This window comes from Podarcis cretensis (assembly GCF_951804945.1).
Source record: "Podarcis cretensis genome assembly, chromosome: 2".
Taxonomy (NCBI): domain Eukaryota; kingdom Metazoa; phylum Chordata; class Lepidosauria; order Squamata; family Lacertidae; genus Podarcis; species Podarcis cretensis.
The window spans coordinates 100347358-100370155 of record NC_137171.1 but is presented as its reverse complement, the minus strand read 5'-3'; the positions used below and the strand labels follow the sequence as shown (position 1 = coordinate 100370155).

Below are 22798 nucleotides of genomic sequence, written 5' to 3'. Positions count from 1 at the left end.
TGAAGGTCGCCACCTTCCCAGTGTCCACCTGGAGTCCTCCTCTCCAGGGTCTTTCCCATGCAGTCTCATACTGTGTGCACAACCACCCTCTGCTCTTTCATTTCATTTCTCTGTGAGTTCTAGGAGACCAAGGGGGAGACTCCCTGGAGCAGCCTGTCTCTGCTCCATCTCTTGGCTGCCCTCCTCTCCAGCCTCAGAGTCAGAGTCTGAACTCTGCCATAGCCTCTTCCTGTTCACTAAACCCTGTTACCTCTTCAGCTTCTGACACCACCTCCTCCCAGTATGCTTTTTCTTCCTCTGACCACTCATCACCATCCCACCACCAATTCCCTGGCTCTGAGCCTTCTTCCCTTGGGGGTTTCCTGGTTGGTGCATCCCATCACTCTTTTGCATCCAGCCAGTCCATGACACCCAGCCAGTCCAGATGCCAGAAGGGCTTTTCAGCCCTATATGCAGAGGCTGGAACCTTCTGCGTGCGAAAAAATGTGTGGTTTAACATTAATGGTGCAATTCTGTGGTGTCTGGGAGTGTGTCCCAGAGGAGCATCAGATTTTACAGTGGGGAGGGGGGAGAGAGAAAATAGAGATTCCCTCCCATCTTGCTAGTATGGGTCCAACACAGCTTTGGAATTGGCGGTTTGCCTATGACTTCATGAGAATCTTGTATAAAAAAACAAACCCACAGCATTAATTGGAACTAATGAGATATTAACAATGAAAAATTTATTAGATAATTTTCACTTAAATTAGTTGCAATAGTCTTTCCTGAACATTAAACAAAAAAGTTTGGCACATGCATTTGTGGTTTAAGTTAGTTAGACAATGTGGCATATACTTCTGTTTCCTTATTGTAGAGCTCGTGTGAATTACCAGCACCGAAAACAAAGTAGATTTCAACAGTGAACATTCCAGTTGTTGTTTTTTTTTTAAAAAAACAAATCTTTACATTGTGAAATAAGCATAATGGTTACTGAATCAGTTCAACAGCTTCTGCACCTTTTTTGCATACATATTTTCCACAAATCAAAGGCACGATAAAGCCAACGTTAAGTACTTGAAAGCTCAATTTATTGCAAAATGAAAATGAAGCACATGATTAATACCTTCTTTGCAATTAACAGAACTGGAAAGTTCTTATCTCAAGCCAGATTATGGCCTAATAATTCTCATTATGGTTTATATTTTTTTCACATTCTTTTTAATGACGGCAGGTTCCCTGACAGCTCATACTAGGCAGGTTTGACTAATCTCAGTGGGATAACAGTATAAATGTTTGAAGAAATGTCATCCCCCCTGAAAAAGATCTTCAGTACGCTATGTCGATTCTCCAACAACAATGCACATTGATTTAGGAAGGTCACAGTCAGTATTAAGTGGACACACAGTTATCAAAATAACATGGCACTATGCATTGCATTCGCCCTTCACTGCTTAAGTACTCACACGAGAAACTCATTCATTCATGATATGATATATCAGTATGGTTTCACACAGCTACATTTTTGAGTTTTCTTCTGATGTGAGGTATACAGCGGATATCAAAGCAGAAACATTTAATTTTAAGGCATGTGTGAAACAGGTACACATCTTCTAAGTGAAAAATCCAATTCCTGTTATTTTGGCTCAAATGACATAATATAAATGTAACCATTTCTCTAGCCCTAATTGGAAAAGCTTTTTTAAAAAATAAAAATGGCCAGGATTCAGAAAGCTGTATCTTACACCCTGAAGGCTTTTGGGCATACCCAATTTGGAGTCTTTTTTTTTTGTCTTTTAAAAATTCAATTGGCAAGTCTTGTCACAAATGGCATTTGTGACACTTTCAAAAGTTTCTTGCCATGTTGGAAGGCTGCTATTTTTGAGAAACAGAATTCCCATTGTGTGCTTCCTTGGATCCTGGCCATGATGACCAATAAAGACCGAACCATTCTCTACTATTCCTCCAGGACATTAAAGATGTACCAAAACACCTTACAAAAATTACAAGTCACTAACAATGGCATATTATATGAGGAAGAAACCAGAGTCGAAATAGATAGTGGTTACTCATCATATTGTACTCGCAGACCATTGTGAAAAATCACTGAACAACAGGAGCTCTGTGTGAAGTTCCAAACAATTTTTTTTTTTACACACCAAAAAACTCGTAATTTATTGTGGATAGGTTAGGCTGACCAAATAGAGTTTTACTCCTGGCTGGTTTAAAGAATCCTAAATATGCATTTGAGACAACTTGGGGAATGTTGTGTGTTATATAAAGTTCTTTGCTGGAAGTGTCTTCTATTTCTTCGTCACACTGGCCACTGCCTTCTTGGCAGCATCTTCAAGGTCACTTGCGGCAGTGATTGGGAGCCCACTTTCAGTCAGAATGCGCTTGGCTTCATGAACATTTGTCCCTGGTGGGAGAAAGATGAGGGGAAAAGTTAACTTCCAGTTTTTGTCTTCTAGATTTTGCAGGTTCAGAAGAAGGAGACCGAATGGAGATCCTATTTTACATCTAATGAACATTTTGATGTGAAATCACCACACACAAACAAACAACAACAACAACAACAACAACAACAACAACAACTCAGCAGGTTTCCAGTATTCATGACTGCACAGATAATATCAAAACACAAAGACGGGGTCTGTTAAGGTTTCAAGAGCCACAGAAATACAACTTCAAGGACAATCTTCTGAAACTTGGAGAGTCCCTGCCAGTGTATACAATACTGAGCAAGGGGTAGAATAATAGAATCGTAAAGGTGGAAGGGATCCCAGGAGTCATCTAGTCCAAGCTCTTGCAATGCAGGAAACTCAGTTAAGCATCCACGGCAGATGGCCATCCAAGCTCCACTTAAAAACCTTCAAGGAAGGAGAGTCCACCACCTCCTGAGGGAGACTATCGAACAGTTCATACTGTCAGAAAGTTTTTCCTGATGTTTAGCTGGAATCTCCAATGGCCTGATTTGGTAGCTGGATTTCGAAGGGGCAGTGGAACCAGAGACCAAATTGCAAACGGGCGCTGGATCATGGGAAAAGCTAGAGAGTTCCAGAAAAACATCTACTTCTGCTTCATTGACTATGCAAAAGCCTTTGACTGTGTCGACCACAGCAAACTATGGCAAGTTCTTAAAGAAATGGGAGTGCCTGATCACCTCATCTGTCTCCTGAGAAATCTCTATGTGGGACAAGAAACTACAGTTAGAACTGGATATGGAACAACTGATTGGTTCAAATTTGGGAAAGGAGTACGCCGAGGCTGTATATTGTCTCCCTGCTTATTTAACTTAAATGCAGAATTCAACATGCGAAAGGCTGGACTGGATGAATCCCAAGCCGGAATTAAGATTGCCGGAAGAAATATCAACAACCTCAGATATGAGGATGACACAACCTTGATGGCAGAAAGTGAGGAGGAATTAAAGAATCTTTTAATGGGGGTGAAAGAGGAGGGCGCAAAATATGAAGCTCAATATCAAAAAAACTAAGATCATCGCCACTGATCCCATCACCTCCTGGCAAATAGAAGGGGAAGAAATGGAGGCAGTGACAGATTATACTTTCTTGGGCTCCATGATCACTACAGATGGTGACAGCAGTCACGAAATTAAAAGACGCCTGCTTCTTGGGAGAAAAGTGATGACAAACCTAGACAGCATCTTAAAAAGCAGAGATATCACCTTGCCAATAAAGGTCCATACAGTTAAAGCTATGGTTTTCCCAGTAGTGATGTATGGAAATGAGAGCTGGACCATAAAAAAGGCTGATGGCCAAATGCTTTTGAATTATGGTGCTGGAGGAGACTCTTAAGGGTCCCATGGACTGCAAGAAGATCAAACGTATCCATTCTTAAGGAAATCAGCCCTGAGTGCTCACTGGAAGGACAGATCCTGAAGCTGAGGCTCCAATACTTTGGCCACCACATGAGAAGAGAAGACTCCCTGGAAAAGACCCTGATGTTGGGAAAGATGGAGGGCACAAGGAGAAGGGGATGACAGAGGATGAGATGGTTGGACAGTGTTCTCGAAGCTACCGACATGACCAAACTGCGGGAGACAGTGGAAGACAGGAGTGCCTAGTGTGCTCTGGTCCACGGCGTCACGAAGAGTCGGACACGACTAAACAACAACAAGTTTTCTGTGTTCTCGTAGAACCTTTTTGATTGGAGATGCCAAAGGTTGAACCTTGGACCTTTGGCATGCAAAGTATATGTTCTACTGCTGAGTAAAAGGTCCTCCTACTGTATCTTCAAAACAGGCCAATATGTGCTCAGCAGTAAATTTTTTAGGTTAGGGGCAGGAAACTTTTGGCCCTTTAGACATTGCTAAGCTACTACTCCCATCACCCCCAGCAAGCATGGTCAATGAGCAGAGACGTTGGGAGTCATAGTCCAGCAACATATGGAGGGCTAATTTTTTCCTACACTGATTTAGATTAAGGTTGCTGCAATGCAGTGCATGTTCCTTGGAACAACAGAACACACTTTTGAGCCTAAGGTTGCAATCCTGTGCACATTTACCTGGACGTAAGCTTAATTTAACAGACAGTGGGACTTAGTTCTGAGTAAATATGCACAGGACGGAATAGTAAGAGCCGCATTAGCTGATGCACACTTCATGTTCAGTCAACAGCAGCACTGCTTCCCCTTTGAAAAAAAAAATGCCATGAATTAAGAGAGACATTTCAGGGAAGTGTGCGTTACACTCTGTCAAGCTCCTATAAAAGGCACATGCATAGCTAAATGAGAGGAGATTAATTAAAAGAGATGACTGATTGCTGCTCACATCCTGTAGCTCTTTGCTCATTAATGCTGGAAAAAAAGATAGGCGCAGTTGAAATGTTCTGCCAGAGTGATCATACAAATTCCAGCTTTCCCAAAAGCCTCCTATGCGCTTTGGGCATCTCCTGACAATGATGGCACCTTTCACGGGGTAGCAGAAAGGGCAATGCACAAGACAAAAAGGTCTGTCAGAAATCGAGACAGGTGCTCCCCCCCTCCCCCAAGCTCTGGAGGCTTTAATAAGCACAGGCCCTGAATGTCAATACGGAAGATCAATACAAAAATGACAAGTGCCGTCTCGGAGCCATCCTGGGAGTGGAGACCTCATTTGGGCCTTGGGTAAAATATCCACATGTCTATGTTGGGACTAAAGCTAGAAAGAGGACAGTCACCTTTATGTTTCATTCCTGGAACAGTAAAGCGTGGCAATAAATCAACGGGAAGGGGATCAGTGTCTGGCTGTATAATGTGGAACAGATATATTTCCCCCATGTAAGTCAGGATGGCAGGAACATACAGAGCTGTTTTAGAGAAGTCCATTCTCTGCATTGATTGGAAGAGGCTCTCCAGGGTTTTGGACTGGGGACATTTTCCAGCCATTCCTGGACATGCCAGAGGTTGGACCAGGGACCTTCTGAATGGTCTACCAGTGATCGGCAACTCTTCTAGTTAAGTAGGGCTGGCTGGCTAAGTCTTATGCAACAAGTGCAACAAGCATCAAAGCGGCTCAATAAATATGCACCAATGAAGTATTATTCAAATGCCTATGCCCTACAGGAGCTGGTCTACTACTATGCATTTATACTAGAGATGGGGAATGTGATCTTCCAGATGCTGATGGACCAAAAGTCCCGTCATCCTTGCTGGATAGGGTTGATGGGAGTTGGAGTCAAACTGTCAGCATGGTCAATGGTTAGAGATGATGTAGTACAGAATATCTGTGGGGGGCATCATGTTGGGGGAAGGCTGGTTGAGAGACTTATTTTTATTCAGAGCGGATGCTCAAGAAGTTCAATTCTCTGTTAGTCTTCAATTTCTACACCTGAACACAAAATAAGCAGAGGCTTACGCCCGTCCGTTAAGTAACTACATTTCAACTGGATGAAATGAGTTTCACATACCAGGAATATTAGTAGGTGGCTTAAATCACCACTAACCAGGGAGCTGAAGAATTATCTTAATTGTGGTGGATGGAAAAATTCTTGCAAAATCTTTCCCTCAAATTGCATGTGAGTGAGAAGATCGATCTTTAAGTTTAAGAGCCAATGGTTTCACAGTCCCAACAGCAGGTGAAATCTCTCCATCTCAATTGCAGGAAGGCCAGTTCAATAGTGTTTACTCAGCTTCGAACTGTAAGTAACAAAACCACTGAAGACCACTTACATTAGTCATTTACCACCCACTGTGATAGGTTTAGCCTGTTTCTTTGTTCAAAGTATCGCCAAACTTGCAATACTTCTTGTTATAGTAATGTACTAAATGCACCTTTGCACTGAATATACCCATGAAAAGATTATCTTGATTCAACTCATTTACCTCCAATCAAAACTGCTTGATTGTGATGGAGCAGAGGAACCTCCTATCATACAGTAGCCATGGTTTGACTTTACCTGGCAGAAATTCCAACTAAGTCATCAGAGAACAAAGCCAGGCTCTATCTGTATAATTCAGCTGATTTCATTGCTGTGCTCTTCTGTCTTGTTGAATGGTTAAGCCAGGGCTGAATGACCCGTGGCCTTCCAGATGCGAACACAACACATACCTCTTTGGCAAAGCATCATTTCCCTTTCTAGGGTCAGATAGGTCTAGAAGGCTATGCAATGTTCACACAGCATAGGAAGTAAGCATGGAGGTTACAAAATTCAGGCACACAAAAACCAAGGCTAATACATTCTATCTAGTGCAGAATCTATATCTATATCTAATATTCAATCAAATATCACAATTTTTGCATCATTGTTGAACTCTAACTTCCATCAGCCTCAGCCAGCATGACCAATGAGAAGAGATGATGGGCACCATTGTGCAAAAACAACTGGAAGACCACAGGTTCCCCATCGTGATTTTTAAATAGTTTAGCACAATGTGCACAAGCCTGCCCTCTCATTGAGGACTGCATGCTCCGCTCACCCTTTCTTCCTATGTGACTGCTTTTAGTTAACAGAAACTTCCCATGCTGCCCAAACTGAAAATTGTGGTTAATAATAACAACTATGGTTTGTTTAAAGAAGTCAGTTTTCATAAACAGTGTTTCAAAATGACATGTTTTAAACTAACCAGAGTTAGTGTTAAGCACAGTTTGTTACACCTGGTGGCAAGATAAACCATGGGTAAGGGAAGAGGAAAGCTTCTGAATTTCTCCTCAGGAGGAGAGGCTGAGAGGGAGTATGCAAGCTCAGGAGGCGGCCATTTGGGACTGTGCATGAGCAGGGAATTATCCTTATGATTAATTGCTACAAAACACTCAAGAGTTATGAATTGACTTATCTGACATTTAAAAGACTGGGATAGCTCCAGCTTGAACAAAACTCTTGAATGTGTAGTGAAGCCCTGTGGAGTCTTAAAATGCAATCAGAAGAGTTCAGGCCAGCTCTAGTTAAAAGAGACTTCTGACGCAACATTTTAAAGGAAAAGTGAACTTTGGCACGCAGTGCCGGAGATCTGGAGAGGTATACATAAAAACCTTACAATAAGTTTTACTTTGATTATGCACCAAGTGTGCTGAAAAACAGAGAAATAAGGTCACGGAAACTTCTTGCAAAGAAGAGCTTATCTGGGCCACTTTTTTTGTTGATAATTGGCAATCTCTGAAAAACTATCACTTGGCAGTGCTCAGATCTTCCTTCTGCCCTGTTTTCTTTCTGCACACATAATGCAGTCCCAATGCAGCTTCCAAAAGACAAACACAGTTTTGACCTTAACTCCCTCTTCCTTTGCCACTAGAATGTAATTAATGTTATCTCAATATTTAACAATTTGTGCTGCTTCAGCCCTTTTAATCGGAGATAATCCTAAATGAGAGCAGAAGGATGTTAGTCATTCTGGAGACTACTGCTTATGCTCATGAATATGCCAGGACGTTTCCACAGAATGTGAAGATAAATTATAATCAGGTCACTTCAGGACGAGAATGGGGAATTTTTAAACGGGATAAGATGCTGAACCAATTTAAGCTTCCAAATTGCATCAAGATCATTTTAATTTGGGTGTGTGTGTGCCAAATTCTTTTTATACTTTCATAGAGGGATTTTAAGATTTTATTTTCCTGCTCTTGATATCCCCTTTGCCAACTTTTGTATCAACAATACAGAATCCCTCCTGCAGTATATTGACTTTCGGTGTCTTCAGTTCACGTAAAATCTTAGGTGAACTTTCCATTCACTAGGTAAAGTGGTTTACTTGTGCAAAAGAGCCATGAACGAGTAGCTTTTAGGCCTCCGGTACACTAATTTCTCTAACTTCTCATGCCTAAGTACGCAGAACACTGAAAATCGCAGAGGCAACTGCAGCTGAGAATCATGAAACTCCCCTGCTCCTTTTAGGGAATGAACAATACGCTCTGAGAGAAAAAGACTCCGCAAATACATCCAACGTACTGTGTGAAATGTCCTCCTGCATTCCACCAAGATATTGAAGCAAGTTTGGAAATGAGATTGTTGAAAAACTGGAGTATCACAGATCCGAGTTGGAAAGCACTTCAAAAGCCAAATTGTCCAACCCCCTATCAAAGTAGGAAATACAGCTTCCCTGACAGGAGAGCATCCAGCCTCTGCCAATAAACCTCTAATAAAAGAGCCTATCACCTTCTGAGGCAACCTGTTCGGTTGCTAAATAGCTTTCCCAATCAGTTTCCCCTAACGCTTAGTCAAAATCTTCTTTCTTCTAATTTGAACCCATTGTTTTAAGGTTCTGATAGCCCTGGGTTTGTCTTATGACATGTGGTGGTGTTGTGCTAAAATACAGTGGTACCTTGGGTTACAGAAGCATCAAGGTACAGACTCCGCTAACCCAGAAATAGTACCTCGGGTTAAGAATTTTGCTTCAGGATGAGAACAGAAATTGTGCGGTGGCAGCATGGCAGTAGCGGGAGGCCCCATTAGCTAAAGTGGTACCTCAAGTTAAGAACAGTTTCAGGTTAAGAACAGACCTCCGGAATGAATTAAGTTCTTAACCTGGGGTACCACTGTAGCAGTCAGCAGTCAGGCCTCAAAACTGAGGTGCATGGCTGCAATGGTTGCAGATGGTTGCTGGAGCTGTCTTCAGGGAAATGTCACTGAGAGATCACTCTGAGGTTGTCCCTCTGCTGTATTACAGGCTTGGCACTTTTGAAACATCATGAAACATCAAGCCAGGACATCTAAAACCATACTAGTGCCCTGCTCCCTCCTTACTCGGCAGCCTTCCCTAAACCAAATTCCTTGTTCATTTTGCCACATCAAAATGCTTAAGGGAATGTTAATGAGATCCTCCTAAAAGAAAGCTAATTATACTAGCAGCTTTCTTCTAATGACACCCCTTAGCTGATAACCACAAAGGATTATTTCTGCTACATAGATGAGATATTTCTAAAACATGTGGGAGAGCATTATGAGCAGGGCAAGAGACACCCGGGCTTGTATCCAACTAGGTCATTGCACGAGCGAAACGGCATTGGGCAATGGAAAACCACCTGCACCCACCCCAAATCTGCTCCGAGATTTTACTTAACCTTTTTTCCATAGCAGATTTGAGTGCGGGACAGGGGGCACGCAGGAGAAATAAAGGGAGGGGAGTTCTGTTGTGTTATCCAACTACTTAGTTGGCTAAATGACAGTTCTGACCCAAGCATGCAAGTATATCTCAAAAGTTGCCAAGGGACAGCAAACTCATGCGCAAATGGCTCAGTCGATACAGCATGAGACTCTTAATCGCAGAGTCAGGGGTTTGTGCCCCACTCTGGGCGAAAGATTCCTGCAGTGCAGGGGGTTGGACTAGATGACCCTCGTGGCCCCTTCCGACTCTACAATTCTATGATTCCCTTGCCCTTCTTTCTTTGGAACAGGAATGATTATACATGTCTTTCCCCATGGGGATCTGGTTGACCACTGTGAGATCAGAGTGCTAAACTAGCAGGGCTCTTTGTATGTCTTGTTCTAGCTGTATGCGGAAATCATTTGCAAAATGCACAGTGACTTCAATAGTGCTCTCCTAGTGCAGGCGATACTCTTGGAAGTTCTGCATCTACAGAGCAGGCAAGGAGGCCAATAGAGATAGTATCTCAACAGGAAGCAGAAGGGATATTCACTGGAGCTGAAATTCATGACGACACAAAACTGGCAGTGTGATTAGGTGCAGTAGTGTAAAGTATTAGAACTTGGGCCATGAGGCTTCTTCAGGAAACATTTAGATTTCTATAAATGCTGTAGCAAGGCTCCTCACGGAGTCCCTGCCATGGCATATTCACCCAGTGCTTTACCAGTTGCACTGGCTCCCGGTGGAGTATAGGGCCAGGTTCAAGGTGCTGGTTTTGACCTTTAAAGCCCTTTGTGGCTTAGGGCCCTTGTATTTATGGGACCGCCTCTCCTGGTATGCCCTGCAGAGGACCTTAAGGTCCATGAATAACCATAGTTTAGAGGTCCCAGGCCCTAAGGAAGTCAGACTATCCTCCACCAGGGCCAGGGCCTTTTCAGTGATGGCTCTGACCTGGTGGAATGCTCTGTCCCATGAGACCAGGGCCCTGCAGGATTTAACCTCCTTCTGCCGGGCCTGTAAGACAGAGCTATTCCACCTGGCCTTTAATTTGAATTCAGCCTAATCTTTTATTTCCCTCCCCTCCCCTCCCCTCCCCCTCCCCTTTTATGAAGATTACCCACTCTGAGACCCCACAGCTAATTCTCCCCTGGCCTCCTCGATGGCCCAAGTAGGACTAATTCAGCCAGCTAGCCCTGGTGACTATCTAATGGTTATTGGATGGATTTTCCCCCAAATTGATTTTATTGTTATTCATGTTTTTATACTGTATTTTATGCTGCTTCTATGTTGTATTACAATTAAGTGTTTAAAATTTGCCCTGAGCAGGGCGGGGTATAAATAAAATTATTTATTATTATTATTATTATTATTATTATTATTATTGCCATTAAAAATGAGTGAAAAGGGAAAGTAGTAAAGATTCTCACTAATGGCAAGGAATAATCAGCGGTTTGTTTTATCCAAACCATTTTTTTTATAAAAAATCTCTTCTCTGGTGTTTTGGTTTTCATTTTTTTTTTTTACTCAAAAGTTACATGCGGCTCCACAAAGGACATTAAACAGAATTGATATGAGTAAAAGTTTCCATGCAAAAAAAGTAAAATGGACAAAGTCGGGCGTTCTCACAAGGAATATAAACAGGTGTGAGTAGTTCATACGATATCAGTCGCACAAAGCAAACACTTGAATTAAACTGTCTTGCAGAAATGAAAGGAAACAGGCAAATGATGTACAGGCAATAGAAAGACTATGAGCAAAATTAACTATGCATAGCATGTTGAGGTTTATTAAAGGCAGAGGAGACATTTCCAGGGTGTCAAGAAACAGAAGCTAAAAGCCTTCCATGAACTAAAACAGGTGGAAGCAACCAATTGTTTGCACCCCGTTCCTGCCACAAAGCACGGGAATTTGATAAACCTTGCTTATGAGTGAGAATGAATGAGAATATCACCAGAAAGTATAGCAAAGACTGAAATATTTGAAACCTAGAAAGCTCAAGAAGCAGGCTATTTTTTTTGGGGGGGGGGGAGAAGCTTCCCCCTCTAAACTAAACCAGCATTAACCTCCTGCCACTGGATGGTGTTAGAGAACTGTAAACAGGTTTCCAACGCAAAGCTATCAAAATAATCTGCACTTTGCTTGCACGAAAGCAAGTTTGAGAGAGAAAAGGCATGGGATTTGAAGAGAGATTTATACTGCCTTACTTCAGTCACTCTTGCAAAGTGGGGCAAAATGATGAACCGTTTTATTAAATACGCTGAGGAGCTGGGCACCAAACAAATTTGGGCCTCTGATGGCCTGACAAATATACATCTGTTTTCCACATTATTTATTTATTATTTTTATTTATTATTTTACTTTTAGAAGGCACAGTAAAGTTACTTTTAGATGCATACTTGCATCTGAAGATGAAAGATATGGCAAATGTCTGTGAATTTTCATTTCATTTCTCAGGTTTCAGATAAGTGTCCTGAATTATAAGAATAGGTTCCCAAACATTTATTGCAGATCCATGGAGAGATTAAAAAAAGAAAAACATGTCAAATCTTCATGCAAGATGCTGCACAGCGTAAAACAATTATACAAAAACAGGGGGAGAAGCACAAGATCGGCAGTGCAGATCCATATACACTTAGGTTCCGCTATGCAAACCTAATTCGTTCCTGAGAAACGGTTCGTAGGGCAAATATTTGCATAACGAGTCGAGCATTTCCATTATTTCCTGTGGGAAAAATTCTAATGTGTTCCTAACCAAGGAAGTTTAATTCCCAAATGATTTTAAAAAGTCCAGCAAAACCCTAAACAAGAGTATTATTATAAGGAGAGATCGTACTCGCATTCCCATTGGGAGAATTGTTCAGGATGCTGAACAATTTGTAAGAATGCAGGTCCCATCGTTCAGATCAGGGGTAGTCAACCTTTTTATACCTACCGCCCACTGATGCATCTTCCTTGATGGTAAAATTTCCTGACCGCCCACCAGTGCTTGATGGAAGCCGTAGAACCCCCTACCGCCCACCTAGAACCCTGAAACACCCACTAGTGGGCGGTAGGGACCAGGTTGACAACCCCTGGTCTAGACATTTGTATAGCAATATCAGGGTACAAATCCTTCATGTGCAGAAAACTGAAGGTTCGTATAATGAGTGTTTGCATAGTGAGACCTGCATGTATGATGGTATGCACCATTTGCACAAATGGCTAGCTGGCCCTTGTTTTGAATGGAGGACATGGGGGAACACAAGTTAAACTTGATGGATGCACAGTAGGTAGCTGAATGGATGATTTGATCAAATGGAAGAAGTTGGGTAAGATATTAGTGGATAGTGCAAAATATGGCCTGTTTTATTTTGGGTGGTATGATACTGTGCTGAGCACTGTGGCATTGGGAAGTAATCAAGAGTCTTGTCTAGGCATTAACACGATTAGTATCCTATATGGGGGAAGTGGGTATGCATAGTTTAGCTCCGCCCCCCCATTACATCCCCATTACATAGCCCTGCGGTGGGAATCCCTTTCAGGAGACTGCAGTGCCTAGAGACAGGCAGTCAAGTCACATACCATATTTTTCCATGTATAACACGCCCCCATGTGTAACACAACCCCTATTTTTGGGACTCAAACTGAAGAAAATGGGGGGAGATTGCTCAGAGCTGTTCAGGTTTTTTTTTTGTGGAGGATTGACCAGAGTTGTTCAGCTTTTTTGGGGTGCTGGTGATGGACCAGATTTGTTGAGCTTTATTTAGGGGGGGATATTGCCAAAAATTGCTCCACACGTCTGAGCAGCGCTTCCACCCATACTCCACAAAAGCCACCTATCAGCTGTTCCTTCCCCGCCAAAAAACAGAAAACACCAGCCCTATTACTGCGGCAAAAGCAAATAGATGCCAGACCTTGTTGCAGCCACCAAAGACACCGCAGACCAACCAATCCCACGTCAACAAAGTGCACTGACCATGTATAAGATGACGCCCTCCCATTTCTGAACGTGATCTTTTTTGGGGGGAAAGTACGGTATCCATAGCAGTGACCACAGGAGGAATGACTGCTGGGAGGAGCACAGAGAGAAGAAACACCATGGCACATCCAGCACAACTGGATGCCTTCATTTGCCCCAGCTGAAACAAAACAGCATCGGTCTCTACAGCCGCAACAGGCGCTGCAACCTTCCAACGGTTGGACTTCACACTCCTCCACTGACAGACAGATGCCCACAACAACATAGCCTTGCTACCATCCATGTACTGGGCGGGGAAGTGTCTGCAGCAGGGCTCTGGCTGTACTTGTGGTGGATCCCCAAGTGATTCAGGAACCCTCCCTCTTGAGATCCTAAATTGTGCAAGGAACCTCTGTAAGCACAACAGGCTCCCCAACTCACATGTTTGTCTTTGCCTAGGCGGGCTAGGCAGGGAGGTGCAATGGGGCTTGATTCCCCACTATGCCTCGTGCTGTGCGCTGCAAACCTAAACAGGGCTAAAGAGTAGCACAGCTGCTTGCCTAGTAATTAGTCTTGGGATTCGTCATCTCTATATCTGGCTGCATGAAGCCACATACAAATCTATGCCTTGCTTGATGCGGTGGGACAGTTAGTAATGTCCCCCGGCTTGTTTTCACTAGAGCTCCCCTACTTGGATGCTACGCTCCATCTTTTGTAGCATGTATCTGAGTCCAAAAGGTATGCCTTCACTATTAAGCATGGATTACTCAAAAAGGTGCCTTTTAAATCAGGCTTCCTCAACCTTGGCCCTCCAGATGTTTTGAGACTACAATTCCCATCATCCCTGACCACTGGTCCTGCTAGCTAGGGATTATGGGAGTTGTAGGCCAAAAAACATCTGGAGGGCCGAGGTTGAGGAAGCCTGTCTTAAATCAATAACAAAATTTTGATGTGGAACAGCAGGGAAACATGCTCAAAGGCATTTTCACCATGCTTGATTCAACCATTTATTCTGGAGCTGAACATCTGCGTTTGTCAGATGTCGAATTTTAACTGCTTTGTAGTGTCTTCTGCAGGAATCTGGTATCTACATACTGTAATAGGCGGACGTTTATCATCTGCATATGTTACACCATTGCATGGTGTAAGTAAGCCAATGTAGATCTTTTAAGACCAGTGTTAGGTGGTCTTGGCGGCCACTCCCAGTCACCAGTCTAGCTGCCGCATTCTGGATTAGTTGTAGTTTCCAGGTCACCTTCAAAGGTAGTCCCACATAGAGTGCATTGCAGTAGTCCAAGCGAGAGATAACTACAGCATGCACCATTCTGGCGAGACAGTTTGCGTGCAGGTAGGGTCTCAGCCTGCGTACCAGATGGAGCTGGTAAACAGCTGCCCTGGACACAGTATAACTAAAGAGAAAGAGATTGTGGTTTGTTTATTCATTCAGTGGTGTATTGAGGAGATTTCTTATTCATTTAATACGAGGGAACAGGTGTGTCCCTGCATAAAAGTACACCTGCAATCAGAACTACCCCTTCCACTAAAACGAATGAAGATATAGGAATTTTGTGTGTGGTGTGTGTTTACACAAGTATGGAACCACAGCCTGGAGACAGAGACTTACAGAAAGCTGGTAACAGTGGGTTGTATCCAATGCCAGTCCTACTCAGGGTAGACTCACTGAAGTTAATGGATATGGTTAACTTAGGCTCATTAATTTCAATGGGTCTACTCTGTGTAGAACTTAAGTTAGATACAACCCAGAGCATCATGACTGAGGAAAAATCCTGTATTATTTTGCAATTGTGTCTATACTTTGTATGAGGAGTGCATGTCTGGCTTTAATCCAATACTTTTAGCTATTTGCTATGAAAATCCTGCTAACAAAAAATTGCTAACGGGGAGCTGCTCTTTCCCAGCACAAACGACTACTTCAAGTTAAAATGCAAAATACATAGTTCTTCTAGTCAACCTGGCTCCTAAAAAAAAAAAAGGAATGGCTTTTCTGATGGAAAATTCATTCTCTCTCTCCCCTCTCTTTTATCAAGCAAGAAAATACATGTAATTATAAAGTTACCATTTTCAAACGGGAGAATAATCCTTTCTTTATCCACTGGTAAAACAGCTGGTAATTATTATATAGCTGGGAACAAAGATTTGTCCAGAAAATCCAGCTAAATCAAGACAGATCTGACTGATTAAAACTTTACTCATCCAGACATTTGTAATACATTGCATGTGGGCAAATAGTCTTTAAAGTCCAGGGCACAAATCTGTAAAGATTTATGGGAATAATCATGAACCTTCGGTTAGGGGGGAATGTGCCAAATGGAAAACACGAACCACATTAGGTCCCTCTTCACAATCTTATGAAGCTGTATTTTATTGTATCTGTGGACTCCAGTCTCCCCATAAAAAAATAAGGAATTATTAATTTTAATTAATTTTAGTCTCGTTCCACGCGTTGGGAAGTTCAAAGAAGAGCAGATAATACGATTAAGGGTCTGCGATGGAGGATCAGCTACAAGTGAAGATTAAAGAAACTAAATCTACATGCATCTCAGCCAATGATTATGAAACTTGCGGGTGGATGTTTCGTGTCACACGATTTTGGCCTGCAAGTATAGTGCTGTTAAGATGCAGATTGTAACAAAACGCTGCTTCCAGTGATCCAAAAACCCCAAAATAAAAATGAAGTATAGAAAGAGTAAAACATCGGAGATCTTTAAATGTGGGACATCTTTCCTCAATGAAAGGGATGTTCTGGAAGACACCAAGGACCTTTTTCACAAGTTGTAGAGATGTCCACCAAGATGGCTTTAAAAGAAGATTAGACAAATGAATGAAGGATAAGGCTATCAATGGCTAAAAGTTATGATGGCTGCGCTCTACCTCCACTGTCAGAGGTGCTGTTAGCCAGAGGACAGAGCCCTGAATGCCATTTGCTGGGAATCACAAGTGGGGAAAAGGGCTATTGCACTTTGGTCTTGCTTGTGGGCTTCCCATAGGCATCTGGTTGGCCACTATGAGAATAGGTTGCTGGACTAGACAGGGTTTTTGAATGATGCAACAGGACTCTTCTTACATTTCTCACCCACATCTGCTCTAGAATGCTCTCTAAGGACAGACACAAAATTAAACAAGTTATGTACTGTTCCGTGTGTGTGTGTGTGTGTGTGAGAGAGAGAGAGAGAGAGAGAGAGAAATCTCGTTTCAAAGGCACCCAGCACACACACAAAAATCTGGATAGAATTTTCAGTAATTTGTCAAAATTTATCCACTGAGAAGGGCTAATACGCTTGCAAATTTTATCCACTTCTGTCAAACAGAAATACCGGTAAGTTATGGGCCATAGTGAATGGGGGAAGTGTGAAGTTTCTTTTCATCTGAATCAAACCGAGACCCTGAAGTTTCTGAATGTTGCTCCTTTCTGAACCACTGAATTGGAGTCAGAACTGAATGTCAAAATTTATCCACTCAGAAGGGCTAATACGCTTGCAAATTTTATCCACTTCTGTCAAACAGAAATAAGTTATGGGCCATAGTGAATGGGGGAAGTGTGAAGTTTCTTTTCATCTGAATCAAACCGAGACCCTGAAGTTTCTGAATGTTGCTCCTTTCTGAACCACTGAATTGGAGTCAGAACTGAATGTGTAGTAGGTGTGCAACCCTAATAATAATAAAAAAGGTCAACGGATGCAAAGGAATGTTGTAGATTTCAAACTTACCTTCAAGTCTGACCACTAGAGGCACTTTCAGTTCAAGCTCTCGGCAGGCTTTGGTGATGCCGTTGGCTATAATGGCACAGTTGACAATCCCACCAAAAATATTGACCAGAATTGCTTCAACCTGGGGGAGAAAAAGAAACATGCTGTCAGATTTGTTAAAATGTGTGCCTTTTAAAATGGAGGCGTAAGGCAGTAGCAGTAGATGCAGCTACTACTAGAAGTGGATGGATATGAGCTGAGCCAGTGGAAGCCTGTGAGATTCAACATATAGTGTGCTGGAAAAGTTAATGTAGATTTCTCAGTATTATGCAGTAATGGGTGAACTCCCCGCAGTCTGAATTGGACAGGCTTAGATAGGAGTTCGGCTGCTTTCTCAAAATCAGAAGCTTATTTTCTGAGCCAATTAGACTTCAGAAGTTATCTTCACCCTTTGTCCTATTTGCCGCCAAAGTGGCCCTGGGAAAAACTACAGTTCTCAAAAGCCACTTTTGCTTTTGGAGAAAAAAGAGAGATCACTTCCTCTTCTCTTTCCCTATAGCAGGGATGGAGAATGTATGTCCCTCCAGATGTTGCTGGACTATAAATTCCATTATCCCTGGCTACTGGCCATTTTGGCTGGGACCGATGGGATTTGGAGTCCAACAACAACCACTGCAGGGGACATACGTTAGCCACCCCTGCTCAGAGGAATGTAAAGCAGTGACACAGCTCTGTTACACTGCATAAGGGAAGGCAGTGATTATTCTCCAGGTACCTTTGAGAGGCAAGCTTTAACAAGCGCCTGACGTTTTTTTCTGAGTATGGCTTTTAAGGACTGGTCTGGCATCTCTAATTGGAAGGGAAGTGGGGAGGGATATTGAGAATTGGGCAGGCAAGCCAAGAATTCTTTTCTAGCTTGGATTAAAATCTGAGCTGGAAAAGCTTGCCTTTTCTTTAAGGAGATCTTTATGAGCTCCAGAAGCTCATATTTGAGTATCAGAGAACTTAACTGGCTTTTGTCGCCAGACTTAAAATCAAAGAAAATCTTTCAGATTATTAGGGACCAGCTGGCATACTCTTGATGTGAAAGGTCTGGGTTCTTGGTTTTACAAAGCCTTGAAATGTTTGAGTTCTGGGTTCAGATGAGTAGCTGTGGGAAAGCCAGATAATTTCAGATGTAATTTTCCACGCATAAAATTGTGGTAATATTGACAAACATCAGTAAACGTCTGATGAAAATGCATAAGGTAATGGACCAAACATATAGTATATAGGCTGAGCTTTGAGAATGGTGATTAGTGACTCAGCCAGACCTTCTGACTTAAGATTGCCCCGTATAAATAGGTTCTTAAGAGGCCTTCAGTGCCATCCGTTTTGGTAATCTGCATAATTTTCTCGTTTGTTGCAGAATATGCACCTATAGGTCACACTCCTGTTACTGGGAGATTTGCATATCCAGCAGTTAGAAACATAGTATATAACACCTGCGAAAATGCAAAACTTTCCCAAAGGTTTTGCCATCTACTGCTTATTGTGATTGCTTTGTGGAATGAGATGGCGCAAGTGTCATGGACAGCTGCTGGATAATGTATGCCACGATTAGTGAGCAGCGGCGATATCCCCTGCAATGGCTCTATTTTGTAAACCCCCCCCCCCTTTTTAAAAAATGCTTATTCCTCTTCAATTCTTTTGAGGTGTTAGCACTATAATTATAATGTGGGAGATCTCATCCAGTTGTTAGATGGGGGATTCAGGAAGATAAGCTTTCAAAACAAATCTCCAGTTATGTGAACCTTTTGCTCGTTAATCATATTAATATAATGATATTATTATTATTATTATTATTATTATTATTATTATTATTGAATAGAAGTCATCTAGACTGCCTGCTCCATGCACATTGAGTCAGGTTTCAGAGATGTGGTTATGCCAATCCAAGAAAGCTATCCATTCTCACTCTATAATGTGCGACAAAATATACCACGATAGCCAGAAAATGGGAAATTGCACTGGTATTCTGCAAAGTGTAACATGTGACCGGGTTATGCTCTGAGTGCTTCTGAAGAAAGCGCCATCAACAGACAGCTAGTTCCTACTCTTTAAAAGCGACAGGAAAATGTCCACAAAGGAACTCAACAGCAGGAGAGCGCTTGCTATCAAGGGGATACCTCTCCAACACTGCATGGGGCTTATCAACAATTCAGGCCGGAAATTCCACATCAGCCATTCATGAAGGCACAGCATGTTTCTTAAAAATAAACTTCACTTTTGGTCGGCCTGGCTTATACTTTTTAAACCTTGTGGGTTTAAACAGCTCCCACTGATATGACTACCGTATTTTTCGCTCTATAACACGCACCTGACCATAACACGCACATTGTTTTTAGAGGAGGAAAACAAGGGAAAAAACATTCTGAATGAAACAGTGGATGTATCATTTTTGTGCTTCATGCTGTGGCCACAGACGTGATCAGATGGTGAATTTGGGCTGACCCAATGCAAAGATCCTGAGGATCCATGTGGATCCATGTTTTGTAACCACGTTTTTGCACCATTGCAGCCCCAGGCAACAGTGGGTGCGTGATTTTGGGGGGGCAGGCTGTAGCCATGGACATGCTATGTGATCTGATGGTGAATTTGGGGTGACCTAATGCAAAGATCCTGAGGATCCATGTAGATCCATGCTTTTTAACCACATTTTTGCACCATTGCAGCCCCATGCAACAGTGGGTGCGTGATTTTTGGGGGGCAGGCTGTAGCCATGGACATGCTATGTGATCTGATGGTGAATTTGGGGTGACCCAATGCAAAGATCCTGAGGATCCATGTGGATCCATGCTTTTTAACCACATTTTAAGTGGGGAGGGAAGGAAAAACACAGAAGGGACAAGGAGCATGAGAGGGGTGTGCAGAGAAGCAGCTGGCTAAGAATGCAGGAGAGGGGTATAACTGGGAGGGAGGAAAGGAAGGCAAAAGTTTTCCCTCACCTACCCACCCAAACCAGCCAGCTCTCTCTCTCTCTCTCTCTCTCTCTCTCTCTCTCTCTCTCTCTCTCTCTCTCTCTCCTCCTGCATGTTTTCCCCTCTGCTTGCCTGGAGGGGTGGGGCTTTCCCTGCTCTTTGTTCCGTTTGAGCAAACACAGCAAGGAAACAGAGGTGGGTGGGCAGTAAGACCCTGAGGCAGAATGCAGGAAAGCAGCCGCTTCCTCTTTTCAGGTTTCCCTTCTCCGAGACACGCGATTTGATTTTTTTTGCCTCCCCTCGCGTCATTTGGCTCCAGGGACCACACATTCGCTCAATAACACGCACAGACATTTCCCCTTCCTTTTTAGAAGAAAAAATCTGCGTGTTATAGAAGGAAAAATACGGTAAATAAACATGTGAGATCTGGGTAGCTGATAAGCTATGTTTGTGGCAAAAAGATTTATTTTAAAAAACCCAGTACAGTGGAATCTCGGTTTTTGAACATAATCTGTTCTGGAAGATCGTTCCGACTTCTGAAACGTTCGAAAACTGAAAGCAGAAGCCTCAATACAATAGGGAAACTCAAAATGGAAGCTGTGTAGCATGTTCGGCTTCCGAAAATTGTTTGAAAACCAGAGTAGTTACTTCTGGGTTTTCGGCATTCGGGAGCCGAAACATACGGTAATGGAGGCATTTGACAACTGAGGTTCCACTGTACATTACTTGAATGTAACAAAGGAGAAAACATAAAGGCTAGACATCTTTCCCTTCTCTTTAGTCAATTGCCTGAATAATCTGAACCACAGTATTTAGCAAGTGGATTTTTGCTGAAATCACTGGGGCATATTCCACAATCAAAACAGAGGAGACTCACAGAGGTAAAGTACTTGTCCTGACGTGATAAACGGGGTAAGAAAATCCTTTACAATCAACAAGGAGAGGTAAGTAATAGGGAGTTCATCACAACAGATTAATAGTTAAGTCCCACCAGGAAAAGGGCTGTCCATCAACTCAGAGGAACCGAAATTTCTGGTATGTAACTTACAATCAAATTGCCCTATGGAAATTCCCTTCCCATTTGACTTCAGGCCATTATTTTACTTGGATGCATGCACATAAAAAGTTTCCCTGCGGCCTATCTGCACATCTCCATGGAAGCTGCCTTAATTAACTCCACACATTCAATTTTACCTCAAAGTTTATGTGCACCTGGGAACTATGTAGATCAGGTGAGTTTAGCATGGTACCACAAGTTCCTTGTTGTGACATAAGTGAAAATTATCCAGTGTGCTTGGTGGCTCAAATAGTGTACTGCACGAGAGATGAAGAAATAGGCCCCTAGCTAATGTGATGGTGCACAATAGTCGCAAACATTCAAACTACTTATGGGGAACATCTTTCAAGGAACACTGAAAATGACTAGAGCTCCAATGAGGAAAACAAAAAGCGGAGGAGCCATGAGCAGGAGAGGAGCTATACGCAGGAGAAGCCATGGACTGCTGGGAAAGCCTCTCCTCTTCCCAGAGGAGAGGGGTTGTGAGCGGGAATCGCTTCCTGTGCTCACGGGGGGGGGGCATGGCCGGGCCCCCTGCGTCACTGGAGCCCTGTGCCCGTGTCATGCACCCTAGCCAGCCAATCCGGTTGGCTGGGGGTGTGTGGTTTAGCTGGAAAAATGGCTGCGAGCTCAGGACTAGACCCACTGAAAGAAATCAACAAAACTTAGTCGTGTTCACTGATTTCAATGGGTCTACTCTGGGTAAAACAGAATACCACTCAATGTAATTTTGCCTGACAGCAGTAAAACAGAAGCTTCCTAGCATTAGAATGTTCTTCTCTGTATTATATCTGTAAAACAATCCTTCCATGCCAGAAATGGATTCACTAAAACTCTCTCTGAGAGTGCTCTCTCAGATCAGGACCATTGTTAGGATAAGCATATGAAGAATTAAGAGCACAAGGGAATGCTAAACTTAGTGTCATTTTAATATGATCAAGATGGCACTGGTATCTTCTCATTAACTTCCTTTTCAACTAGTTTTTACTATATTCCTTTGTGCTTCCCTTGCAGTCTAGAATAGTTTATATCTTGCTTTTACATTTCCCTGCTAAATACTGCATTGAATACCGCACTTGATGGCATAGAAGGATTACCACAGTGAAGCTCCCCTAGTCAAGAAATAAGTGATTGGAGCCACATAAGACAAAATGTGTGTAAAGGGATTTATGAAGGATAAGAATGCACTATGAATAGTCTCTGCTGATTTTGACCTTTCATTTAAAGGGAAGAAAAGACTTGCTTCTTAATCTCAGGGTTGAGATAGAAAAACGTGAAAACCTTTTATATAGCTTCTTCAGAAAACGAAAACAAATAATCTAGAGATAGTTGGCGCTGAAGCTACCACTGTTGGGAACCACTTTAATTAGAAAAGATTCAATTTCTGGACCTTCAGCAACATAAACTAATCCCACCTTCCTATTTCTCTGCAGATCACATATTTCGCCTTGGAATAGGACCATAATACCTTTTACTCAGGCGCAGTTGGAAGCAAAGAGACTAGCTGGGGAAACTCAGCCAGATGGGTGGGATATTATTATTATTATTATTATTATTATTATTATTATTACTATTATTATTATATTCACCAAGTCCATGGAAGAGCAATGAACAAGGTGCAGCATTTGTATGTAGGCTTTCA

At 42.5% G+C, this 22798-nt stretch overlaps 1 protein-coding gene across 1 annotated transcript in view; it reads right to left on the bottom strand.

Annotated features, from left to right (window-relative positions):
* Positions 1 to 705: 705 nt before the first annotated feature.
* The window catches only part of SUCLG2 (succinate-CoA ligase GDP-forming subunit beta), a 222802-nt gene continuing 200709 nt past the window's right edge, over positions 706 to 22798 (bottom strand). The window contains exons 10-11 of the mRNA XM_079963723.1: positions 17161 to 17281; positions 706 to 2395 (exon numbers count right to left, since the gene is read on the bottom strand). Of these exons, the coding sequence (XP_079819849.1) occupies positions 2280 to 2395; positions 17161 to 17281 (237 nt within the window). The 3' untranslated portion in view covers positions 706 to 2279. The remainder of the gene's footprint in view (positions 2396 to 17160; positions 17282 to 22798) is intronic.